Below are 12,690 nucleotides of genomic sequence, written 5' to 3'. Positions count from 1 at the left end.
AATTCAAACACTGCATTACGATTCATCAGTTTTTCTATATAAAAAAAACGAAGCATGAAAATTACGCAGTTTGCGATTCTAAACAATTAGTTGAGTTTCTAGGTACAGATGTAAGTAAACCCGAAATAGAAAGGTCTAGTGAAGATGAATGAGCAAAAGAAATTGATATAGGCTAAATTGTAATAATTTAACTGAAAATAGAGATATTGACTTGAGTGAACAACAGCTCTTTACTATTTGTTGGGATCAGTTTTGTTCAAAATGAAACAAAATAAGTTATATAGTATTTGTGAAAACTGTATTTCATATCTAATAACTGATAACAGGGATGAATCTATAAATATTATTCGCATATTAATGACTCTCAAGTCGTAGCTACAAGGAAAAGTCACTTGTATACCCTTGTAAATTCGTGTTTGGTATAATTCTAAATGCAGGAAAATGTAAAACGTTGGTAGAAAATGTATTGACACTAAAGGATTTGAAATCTTTATTCATTAACACTTCAACTCATACGTTCCCAATTCGTTATAATATATTTGAAAAAGTCTTATCACTATTTTAGGACTAGAATACATTTATTGTTAAGAAAATTGTCTGTTATAGCAAATGCACGACAACAATTTGCTAAATGTGGCGGTCGAAATGTTGGTGTAAGAATTGCAGTAGAAAATTGCTGATATTATCCCTATTGAAATGGACATAAATAATAAAGTGTTATCTCTCATGAGTCATTTCACTATGACGATAATGTTTCTTAATTCTTGTCTCCTGTGTTCAATAAACTACAACAACATGTATGATATCGCCTTTAATCACCATCGTTCTAGCATTACTGCTTACGCTTCTGTGGCGAGCAAGGAGTAAATATTTAATAATTTATTTATTTATTTAATCTGGCAGAGCTAAGGCCAGTAGGCCTTCTCTTCCGCCCAGCCAGACTCTAATTCTAATTAAATACATTTGCTTACATAGTTATTACATTAATATCTAGATCATAAAACAACATGAAAGTAAATGATGAAAATTGGATAACTAATGTTAGTGTGACAATAATAAACACTGGTAAGAAATAGTTATAATAATAATGATAATAATAATAATAATAACAATAATAATAATAATAATGGTAATTATAATAGTAATAATAATAATAATGAGATAATTTATATATTTATCTGTGATATATATAACCATTAAACACTGAGAAACCTGAAACAGCTATTATTGTTGACAATAATTGTTAGAAAAATATCTCGTTAACCTATTCTTAAATTGATTTGATGTCTGACAGTCCCTGACATTACTCGGTAGGGAATTCCAAAGTCGAGGAACAGTCACAGTGAAAGAAGATGAATATGAGGATGTTCGGTGGGAGGGAATGGATAATATTGAGGAGTGTTGTGATCGTGTGTCTAGGTTATGATGGCCGCCGCCGTCGAGAATGCGGTACTCTCTAATATACACTGCTCTGGTAATCGTATGTTACCGCTTCTTGTGGCTGCAGCGGCATCTGAGAAGACCCAATCAATAAACGAAATTCTTATCTTATCTTATCTCTTCAAAGGAAAGCGTCGTCTTTGATGATGATGATGATGATGATGATAGTAATAGTAATAATAATAATAACAATAATAATAATAATAAAAATAAATAATAATAATATATTTATTCTGGCGAGGTTAAGGCCATCAGGCCTTGTCTTCCACTTAGCCAGAAACAAAAGAAGCTGATACAATGCTATTAATATTTAAAGAACACTAATAAAAATTTACACAGTCATACAAGCACAAGTTGAGTAAATTAATGCAATCATACTGAATAATAATTACAAAATAATATAAGGCTAGAAGATACATTCAATGAATATGCAAGTGGTAAGTGAATCAATATTGAAAATTACAAGAATAACAAATTCAAAATAAATTATAATGATACAAAAAAACACACACACACACGCGCGAGAATTAAACATGAATCCTGGTCATGTGTTTAAACAATTTACTTTCAAATTGCAATATCGTTCTACAGTTCCTGAGGGAGCTAGGTAGGGAGTTCCAGAAACGAATTGCTGATACTGTGAAAGAGGAAGAATAGTGATTGTTTTATGGCAAGGCATAGATAATAAAGGGTCATTTTTAGAACGAGCACCCAGGCTGTCATAAGAGAACAGGAAATTAAAACGCACCGAGAGATAGGCGAAGAAGTATTGATGATGCGATATAGGAAAATTATTGAATGGATATATCTTCGGTCCTGTAATCTTACCCATCGGAGCGTTTCAAGGGAAAGGTGTAATGTGGTCGTGTTTGCGGATGTTGCAAATGAAACGTATGCAGGCATTATGAACGCGCTGCGATCTTTGGGCTAAGTTAGAATTTAAATCTGTAGAATGTAGCAATAGTCAAAATGTGGCAGCACCAATATTTGTATGAGAATTATTTTTAATTGAAAGGGTAGAATTTTTCAGGCAATTTAATGAATGAAGAATGGAGAAGACGGTCTTGTGCGTGTGCGTGTGTGTGTGTGTGTGTGTGTGTGTGTGTGTGTGTGACTTATACATTTCACTTGTGGCTCTCGTCCATGTACACACCTAGATATTTGACAAAGAGACTGAATAGGATTATAGTTTCATTCAATTTTACAGAATCTATAATAGAGGATTTTGAAATGCGTAAGAGTCGTTGTTGCCCGATTAGAATTGCCTGCGACTTATTTGGATTTAAGATTAAGTCGAATTTTGTAGACCATGCTGATATTAAGTTCAAGTCACTGTTCAATTGGTCTATTGTGTCATTTAGAGTTTCAGGTCGCGTATGTGCATATATAACGGTATCATCAGTATAGAGCGTGTATTTACTGTGCTTTAGATATCAGATATGTCGTTTATGTAGACTGCAAATACAACATTCGTATAAGCTCTCGCTAATTTATAATTATAATTCTCTTGTGATACAGAGTGGGTAGTAATAAAACGCGGGCACTATACCAACATCACGTTGCACTACGAGAGAAAATATTACATTTCTGGTCCAGGGTAAATTAGTTTGTGTAGACTACCTAAATACTGAAGCCATACTGAAAGCCTAAACAAGCCAAACCTAAGCTGTCACTGATTCTCCACCTTACGAAAATTCGTTTAATTATTTTTTTTCTGACACGTATATCATACTATCTCTCAGTTCCATTTCATTATGAAATAACGCAACACAAATTACACGTTAGTCCCGTGTGGGGTGCGTAGCGAGATGGAAGGTTAAGAAAAGTATCAGATATGTCGTTTATGTAGACTGCAAATACAACATTCGTATAAGCTCTCGCTAATTTATAATTATAATTCTCTTGTGATACAGAGTGGGTAGTAATAAAACGCGGGCACTGTATACCAACATCACGCTGCACTACGCGAGAAAATATTACATTTCCGGTACCTAAATACTTAAAAACATATATGCAAGTCATACTGAAAGCCTAAACAAGCCAAACCTAAGCTGTCACTGATTCTCCACCTTACGAAAATTCGTTTAATTATTTTTTTCTGACACGTGTATCACATACTATCTCTCAGTTCCATTTCATTATAAAATAACGCAACACAAATTACACTTTAGTCCCGTGTGGGGTGCGTAGCGAGATGGAAGGTTAAGAAAAGTTATTTAATGCATAAATATAAAGTAAGTTACTAAAAACCAGTAAAATAGAATTGTATAGTAAGTTCTAATGATTACTTACCAAGGGCAGTCACCTCGTGAAACGGATCTGATGTTGACACTGCACAACCGCCATCACTGCTAGGAAGAGGGGGTGTCTCCATACTGCTGCTGAACTGACTGCGATGTTGCAGATTTTTCTAGAAACAAGGTCAGGATGTTCAGTTTTTCTAGAAACAAAGTCAGATTTCCGCTAAATGAAAAGAAACAACGCAAAATGGCAGACGAAATGTATGTACCTTATTATCTTATGAAACAAAGAGTCAAAGTCAGGATAGGAGAAAAAAAATGTCAGAAGGAATTGCAATAGGGAGAGGAGTACGTCAAGGATGCCCTTAGTCACCTACCCTGTTCAACATCTACGACTTGGAGGATTTAGTGAAGAAGTTTTTTTTTTAATTGGAGTAACAGTAGGATTAAGAAGAATAAAGTGCACAAGATTTACTGACAATATGGCGTTGTTATCAGAAGAGGAGATGATGCAAAGGGATATGTTACTGGAGCTAAATTACAGCTGTGAGAGGTATGGGATGAAGATAAATGCAAATAAGACGAAGATCATGATCATAGGAAGAAAAATAACGAAGGTAAACTTGCGAATTCTAAATAAGGCAGTAGAGCAAGTGGATAGCTTCAAATACCTGGGGTGTACTAGAAGCAGTAATATTACCTGCTGCCAGGAAATCAAAAGAAGAATAGCAAATGCCCAAAGAAGCTTTTAATAGAAAAAGGAGCATCTTCTGCGGACCTCTGGACAAAGAACTGAGGAAGAGACTAGTGAAGTGATTTATATGGAGTGTGGCATTTTATGGGGCAGAAACATGGACATTACGATGAAGTGAAGAGAAGCGACTAGAAACATTTGAAATGTGGACTTGGAAAGGAATGGAACGTGTGAAGTGGACAAACAGAATAATAAATAATGCTGTGTTCGAAAGAGTGGGTGAGGAAATAATGATGCTGAAACTGATCAGGAAGGGGAGCAGGAACAGATTGGGTCACTGAGAAGAAACTACCAACTGAAGGATGCACTGGAAGGAATAGTGAACGAGAGAAGAGATCGGCGCAGAAGATCAGATAATAGACGACATTATGATATATGGGTCATATGCGGAGACAAAGATGAAGGCAGAAAATAGGAATAATAAAATGTGAGTTTCCAGTGAAAGATCTGCCCTTGCGTAGAACACTATGAATGAATATCTAAAGAATTTATCCTGTGAAGTTACAGTCATTAGACACCTTCCATTTTGTATATTATCCTAAATTATATTATGTGTGCGTAAGTTATTCTTAAAATACTAAATTCTTGAGTAATATGCCATGGGCTCGAAATGAACGAGAGAGAACAGGAACGGAATTCCAGTTCGTGAATTTCAGGAAATTTTCCGTTCCGTCTCGCAAGAAATGGCTTTGATTCGTTCAGGTTCATTTTAATTTGGCATATATTAATTAGGTTTATTCCAAAACATTTTTCAGTTAAACGTGAACTAAATTTTAAAAAATAATAACAATGACATTGTCGACACTGCTTTATTGCATTGCTGCATTCGTATAAGCTCTCGCTAATTTATAACTTACTATAATTCTCTTGTGGCATATTTATGATACGTTTGATTCTGCATTGAGTATAGTTGAGGTTTTGAAAAATGAAATTAAAAAGGACCGGAACTCGGCAACACTTTGTCACTCAATTTTGAGCTAATAATCAAACGAGCCGTTCAGAGCAGAAGTGGTGTAAGTCAAGAATGGGTAATGAGGGTTAAAGTGAACATTCTGTAAAATACAGCGCAAAGTAACAATTAATATTCAATTTATTTAAACTATTAGTAGTCAGTGGATAGCAAGAAGGACATATTAATTGCTACTTTGCGCTGTATTTTACAGAATTCTTACTTTAAACCTCATTACTCAATCTTGACTTACACCACTTTTGCTCTGAACGGCTCAAATGTTGTAGGCGACTGTTGGCCAACGAGTCGAATTTATTTAAACTGCGGCACGAGTATCCATTTCAAAGACTTCGCGAAACAAAGGATCCATTCATGAGTGTAGGGTTGGGAATCATTCTCTTTCGCTTGTAATAATATACTCGTTGAAGTAAATTATTAAAGATGTGAGCATTTTATTGAATTCTTCTTTTCGTCTGAATGGACTACACTTCGTGGTTGCAGTCGGAGTACAGCTTGATTCAGGGATTTTGGCGCCTGCAAAAATAAGTAGATGGGCTAAGAGGAGTTACTGATCAGTCATCAGAACTGGAGGGTTGGGTCACATAGGTCAGGCTGCGCAGTCGTAACACCAAACACTTCCTTCTCATCATGTCACGGTACACTCCGTCTTGAAACACAATATTCTTCCACACGTGGCGTTACTAACCACTACGTCTGTTGACTAAACAATGTCATGATGACTTATATTTTCTTGACATGAGTGTCCCTCAACTTCGAGCATAGATATTATTTTCATTCTTCCTCTTTCCTCTTCCCCTCCTATGCACATTTGTGATTAAATTTCTTTCTTATGACGCAACACACACCTCGCTCTCTAGCCAAACAACCAGGGAAAGGCGCCAATAACGCTGAATCGAAGTGTAAATGCGATGAAAATTTCTGAAAATGCAGGATTTGTCCGAAATTTGTATATTAATTTATGTCTATATAAACATTTCTATAATAATTACAGTACATATACCTTATATATTTCACGATAATACTCGACGTCACCTCACTGATCATAAATTCCGTCGCCGTAGTCTTCATTAACAGCGAAGATAATAAGAGCGTTCCGGTTAGTGAAAACGTCCATTTCGAGCCCTGAATTTATCGTAATAAAATTAAGTAGGCCTAAACAAATGGTTAGAAAATTGTATAATAATGATTCTCGTAATAAGAATTAGTTACGATACTTCAAAATTCAACTCTTAAAACTTCATTATATTAAACTTACGTGTGCATTAATATTTTCGGGACGAGTAGTCCATACGTGATTTTCGGCTAGCTTTATGATGCTGTGTAATGCATTCCTAACACTAGGCCTATCTCATGACTCCCAAGCAATGTTAGCAACTTAGCGAGTTTTTAGCTAGTCCTAAATATATATTATTTAATGTACCGAAGTACATATGATGTTTCCATGCAGATATTCTGCGTCATGGTACAATGAAAGAGTAGTAGAACGGAGAAAAATTCTCTCCGGCACCGGGATTTGAACCCGGGTTTTCAGCTCTACGTGCTGATGCTTTATCCACTAAGCCAGCGTTTCTCAAACTTTTTTGAAGTGGGGACCACTTTTTTAAGTCAGAACAGTTCCGCGGACCACCTTAGTCTTGTTCTCTTCGAAAGCAAATTTATAATTTTGTAGTAGCCTATATTTTAATATAAATATACCTTATATTTTTAAATGGAATTAATTAAATTTAATTAATTTTATATTAGTATTAACTAATTAAGCTAATGTTAATAGATGAAAATTCATGTATGTTTCTTTAATAAGGCTATTAGAGTTTGGATAATCTTTAACTTATTAACTAAAAAAAAGAAATAAATTTTGATACTCACATTAATGAGATGGATGAGCTGACGATTCTTGCACAGTTGTTCTATATTTGAATGTATGCTGGTAAGGTTAAGTCTGAGATTGTCACATACATCGAGTCGATTTCGACAGCCTACTTTGTTTTTATTAGAGTTAGTGATGAAAACCATTTCTCGCACAGATACGTAGAAACAATCTGCTTTATAATCTCTAAAGCACCATTGTACAGTTCACTGTATTCTCTTTTCACTTGTGATGCGGTCCAGAAATTAACCATACCTTCCGCTTGGAATTTCATTTTAAGTCCGGTCTCATTCGAGAGTTCAATTAACTATTCTCTTTCACTCAATGAAAGTTTGTTAGTTTCAATATTGCAATGAAAGTTATCACAAACCCATGAAAATTCGTCATATTTACTTGGAAATTAAGTTTCAAATTGTGACCTCAGAGTTGTATTATTGGTGTACGACGTACAGTACGTGACCATTTCAATGTGCAGCCTGAGTGTAGGCAAAATTATGACTTTCATAAATACATGAAACGATTCGGGCCTCTGTTATGAATTTGAGTGGTCCCTGGCTGGGTTACAGGAGTGGCGCCAGATGTGCAGGGAAAAGATGGCGAGAAACACCACGTTCATAGTACTTTAAATCCCTCTTTTGTTGTTGAGAGTAGAGTGGGATGTCATTAGACGGAGAGAGTACTAAATTTCATAAAATGTCAGTACTGAGAGAAAAAGTGAAAGGTGATTGCCATGTGTCATTTCCAAATTCTGAGACTTTCAGCTATAGAGTGATACGCAATTCGTTTGAATTTTATTTTTTCTTCTGCCTTTTTTGAAGGACCAGAAGGGCAAACCTCGAGGACCACAGGAGGTCCGCGGACCATAGTTTGAGAAACGCTGCACTAAGCCACACCGGATACCCATCCCGGTGTCGGATCGAATCGTCTCAGTGTAAGTTCCACCTCTTGGGTTCCCTCTAGTGGCCTGCCCTCTGCACTACGTCATAGATGTCTATGACTTAAACTGAGCCGTTCCACTACTCTTTCATTGTATGATGACGCAGAATATCTGCATGGAAACATTATATGTACTTCGGTACATTAAATAATATATATGATATGCGTAAATCACTTTGTGATTTAAGACGGCGCTTATTCCGTCGGGTCCCGGCCAATCAGTCACTCATACGAGTGCACCTCCGCACATATGTGGACATTGTCCTTAGAGATGGCCGATATTTCACAAACCGATATTTTGTCACAGGTATTTTTTTGTCACAGATAAACCTGTGACTGATGACGCGAAATATCTGTGACAAAATATCGCTATCGAAATCTGCTCCGTATTCAGTACTCTGTGACTGTTGCAACGTCTGCGACTGATATTTTCTCCTCTACGTCGTGGGTTTGCGCATGCGCATGATACAATAACAGCAATCTGGCGGTGGTATTTGATTATTTTTTCGTGATATTTTGTTCAATATTATTTTTTTCAAAGTGATGATGTGTTGCAAAGTTATTAGCGGCATTATAATAATATAATCATGAATCTGACATTTTGTTTTCATATTAAGTCTGAATATATGTTAATATTTTATATATTCCCCCGAGATCTTCACATTTTCATATTACTGTGAATATATATTAATGTATAAGTATTTTCCACTCAATTTTTACGCAGTAACAATATTTTTTTTAGTTATACTATTAATTACAAACAGAATAGTTACAGGAGCCTACATTATTTTAATAACTTTACATGTACTTCTCTCATTTATGTATGATCCAGTTTTAATGTATAGCTCTAACACGAACAGTGCAGGGTAGTATTAATTAAAATAATTAAACTTAAAATAAAATTATTTGTAATAAGTTCAGTACCGGTATGTTGTTTATGGTTATTAACTCTTAGGAAATCGCACAGTGCTTTCAAACATTGGTACTCGTGTGGGGTGTTATTTCACCCAATTAATAGGCCTAATCAATGTTCTAAACTTGATATTTAGTGATATTTATCTAGATATTGTTAAAATCATCAACTTGCAAGTAATTTTCAACTTTTAAATATAATAATATGGGGTAGTTAGCAAAAATTGTCAATTTTATAAGTTCCAAAAAGATCTGACATCTAGCAGACACTGCTCCAACAAATCGTTCTCATTGCCCTTGCACACTTTTAAAATATACCTACACTTACACATAAATGGGATAATTAATTACATTTGAAAATAAGGGGTATCAAACGTAAATCATGTTAGTTCACTCCGTGTCACTGAACATTATGCTCTTCCGAACTTTCGAAGCATTTCTCACAAGCCGACAACAGCACCTATAGAATTAAAACCGAACGAGATAAAACTTATTTAGCTAAACTAACCTTGAGGTAGTTTCCTTCGTATTCCCCTTATACACCTTGCATATACGAATCTGTGACAGGTTAGGTTTGGTTAGTTTAGGCTTTGTTATGCCTTGGATATACGATCAACTGCATCTCCACAAACAATCAAATTCAACGATTTTCACTTCCGACATCACCAAAACTACCTCAGCGCTAGTTTAACCTAAGGAACTGTCTCTCCACAAAAAAATTCCTTATAAATGCAATGATTTTCACATCCGAAATTGCCGAAACTACTTCAGCGCTAGTTTCACCATCTTATTATAAATGATATAGTGATTACACGATTTAAATAATAATAATAATAATAATAATAATAATAATAATGATAATACCATTGGTTACCAATACTTTATCTTGTGTAAAATCCTGTCTGAACAACTGTCTTGTTCTGTAATTATTTTCTATTGTTTTTCCGAATATTTATGTTTCGTTAATTTTTATTCTGACTCAATATTATAATGTTAATGCACGACTTAAAATAATTTATCGATTATATTATATGCAATAAAAAGGATCAATTTTTAAAACGATTAGGATAATCACATAACCTCAATTTCTCCGTACCCAACTACATTAAAAATTATCAACTGATTCCATATCTACAATCAACTACGATATAATCTCTTGGTATATAAGGTTAACTTTTTACATGTTACTGTTCAGTTAGATTAGTATTTATTTGTTAATGGTACATGTACATAATTTATTTGTTGGATTTTCCCATATAAACCACTGAAGTGTGGCGTTTATATAGAGAAATCGTATTCACATTGCACTGCTCTTCAATATTTCCTGTTAATTTTTATCGGTGTGACAAAATATCGGTATAATTCATGCATATTGTGCTTACTTAGCGATATAAAATATCGGTGTGACAAAATCACAGATAAAAGTCACAGATATTTAATTGTCACAGCCACAGTTGTCACAGATACTTGAAAATATCGTTTAAGCTCAACTCTAATTGTCCTACGTTCATAGACATCTATGACGTGGTGCAGAGGGCAGGCCACTAGAGGGAACCCAAGAGGTGGAACTTAAACTGAGACGATTCGATCCGACACCGGGATGGATATCCGGTGTGGCTTAGTGGATAAAGCATCAGCACGTAGAGCTGAAAACCCGGGTTCAAATTCCGGTGCCGGAGAGAATTTTTCTCCGTTCCACTACTCTTTCATTGTAGTCCTAAATACTTTTCGAGCTATGTTGGCGACAGATTTGGTGTTCTATATAACAAATATAACGATATTTTAAGTTTAAAGCAGCAATATTCTATAAATTATGTCACTGAAATCCTTAATTTTAGGCAATTTTATGAGAAGTTCAAACTGCTTTCAAAATATTTCGAAGTGATAGTGCAGACCAAACAAAACTTCTAAACACACTAATTCAACTTCTAAAGTAATTCCTAAAAAAACTATTTCAGCAGTCAAAATATAATTATGCGATTGTGTCTTTTGATCAGTACTTATATCCATCACCATACCTTGATGGTGACGTGTATATATATATCTGTGTGTGTTAATATATTTGAGATATTATAAATGAAACTGGTACAGATTTTGCATGTTTATAGTTGTGTAGGCCTATAATATTAATACAAAATATTACAGTAGTCTACCTATTAAACCTCAGAACATTTTAATGCTTTAATATGTTGACTAACAAACTTTATTTTCTTAGTTGTTCCTTTCTCAGTCGGTTGAACGTCCCCTTACACGCCTCTGCGTATAGGGCAAAGAGAACCACTGAAACACACACTAGACATATCAAAAGTGCGGGCCTCATAGTCACGGGATTAGCATGGCACAGGACCACAGCAGGGACATCATAGGACAATAACAAGGCAATGGACAAACACTCGGTCCTGTGGGCGGAAGTTAAATTTCTTCCATTACCCACGCCGGGAATCGAACATCGGACCGCTTGATCGGGAAGCACACGCGCAATCCACAGTTACAATGGCGGACCATTTTCTTACTTAGTCAGTGATAATCAACTCAACAATACAAGCAATAATCATCCCCAAGAATGGTGATTTATTTTATCTTCTCTGACAGCGAATAGGTGTGTACAGGGGTCTGTTTCACGAAACTAATAAATTATTATTGTTAGTAAAAAGTTAATAATAGCCTAGTAACTAACATTATTTGTATTCTAATTCATAAAATTATTAAATTATTAGTTGATATTTATTACCGTAAGAACTAATAATATTGGTAAAATGAATAGTAATATTAGTGGTTTCATAAAGCAGCAACGGTAATAAAATTTATTAATATTATTAGCGTTAGTTCAATGAGAGTATTTAGATAACGAGGGTGCAAGTTTCATACATATGCACACGCTTCTGTGACTGATATACTGTTTTTAGGATTGCGAACTTTGCAAGATACGGAACCAGTAGAGACGTGAACAATTAGCAATGACAAAAAAGTCTGTTCACAATATTTTACATTTATCAAATTGTTTCTTTTAACTAGATCAACTGTATCAAATAACATAAACAATAACTTCGAGATGCACTGATTTACAATCCTACCTGAAATGAAATCTCTCTCAAACATTTATACATATTACGATTTACTCTTTTGTTATCGAACGAGTTGGCTCATGCGTATCGCATAGGACTCGCATTCGGGAGGTCCATTTCGATTCCCGGAACGACCAACTTGACTGTGGTTTTTTCGTGCTTCTCCACAGTTACTTAGGCAAATGCCCAGTGGCGGTTCTAGATGCTTAAAACTGGGGGGACCCGGATTGGAACAGAAAGCAAAGGATGTCCAAGTGCAAGAAAAATTTAAAGGCTGTCCGAAGTACATGCAAAAATTAAAAAAAAAAAATCATGAAATTATAATTTGCATTTATTCGCAGCAACTCTTATATTTCGCATTTTGTACTCAATTTCGCATTTTACCGCGGATCAGAAAAACACCATAAGTTATGAAATTTCCTCTGTAAGGCACAATTACGTGATTATGTAGGATTTGGAAACTTTCCACATTTATCGAGACTGCAAAAGTCTAGTCTCTAATAATT

The 12,690-nt window shown here is 35.0% G+C and overlaps 1 protein-coding gene across 1 annotated transcript in view; it reads right to left on the bottom strand.

The window, feature by feature from the left end:
* Positions 1 to 3,845, bottom strand: part of LOC138707340 (mucin-21-like) — a 98,827-nt gene extending 94,982 nt beyond the window's left edge. The window contains exon 1 of the mRNA XM_069836627.1: positions 3,733 to 3,845. Within this exon, the coding sequence (XP_069692728.1) occupies positions 3,733 to 3,814 (82 nt within the window). The 5' untranslated portion in view covers positions 3,815 to 3,845. The remainder of the gene's footprint in view (positions 1 to 3,732) is intronic.
* Positions 3,846 to 12,690: the final 8,845 nt, after the last annotated feature.

Source organism: Periplaneta americana, chromosome 10, assembly GCF_040183065.1.
Source record: "Periplaneta americana isolate PAMFEO1 chromosome 10, P.americana_PAMFEO1_priV1, whole genome shotgun sequence".
NCBI lineage: Eukaryota > Metazoa > Arthropoda > Insecta > Blattodea > Blattidae > Periplaneta > Periplaneta americana.
The sequence above is the reverse complement of the archived record's forward strand: the minus strand, read 5'-3'. Positions and strand labels throughout refer to the sequence as shown.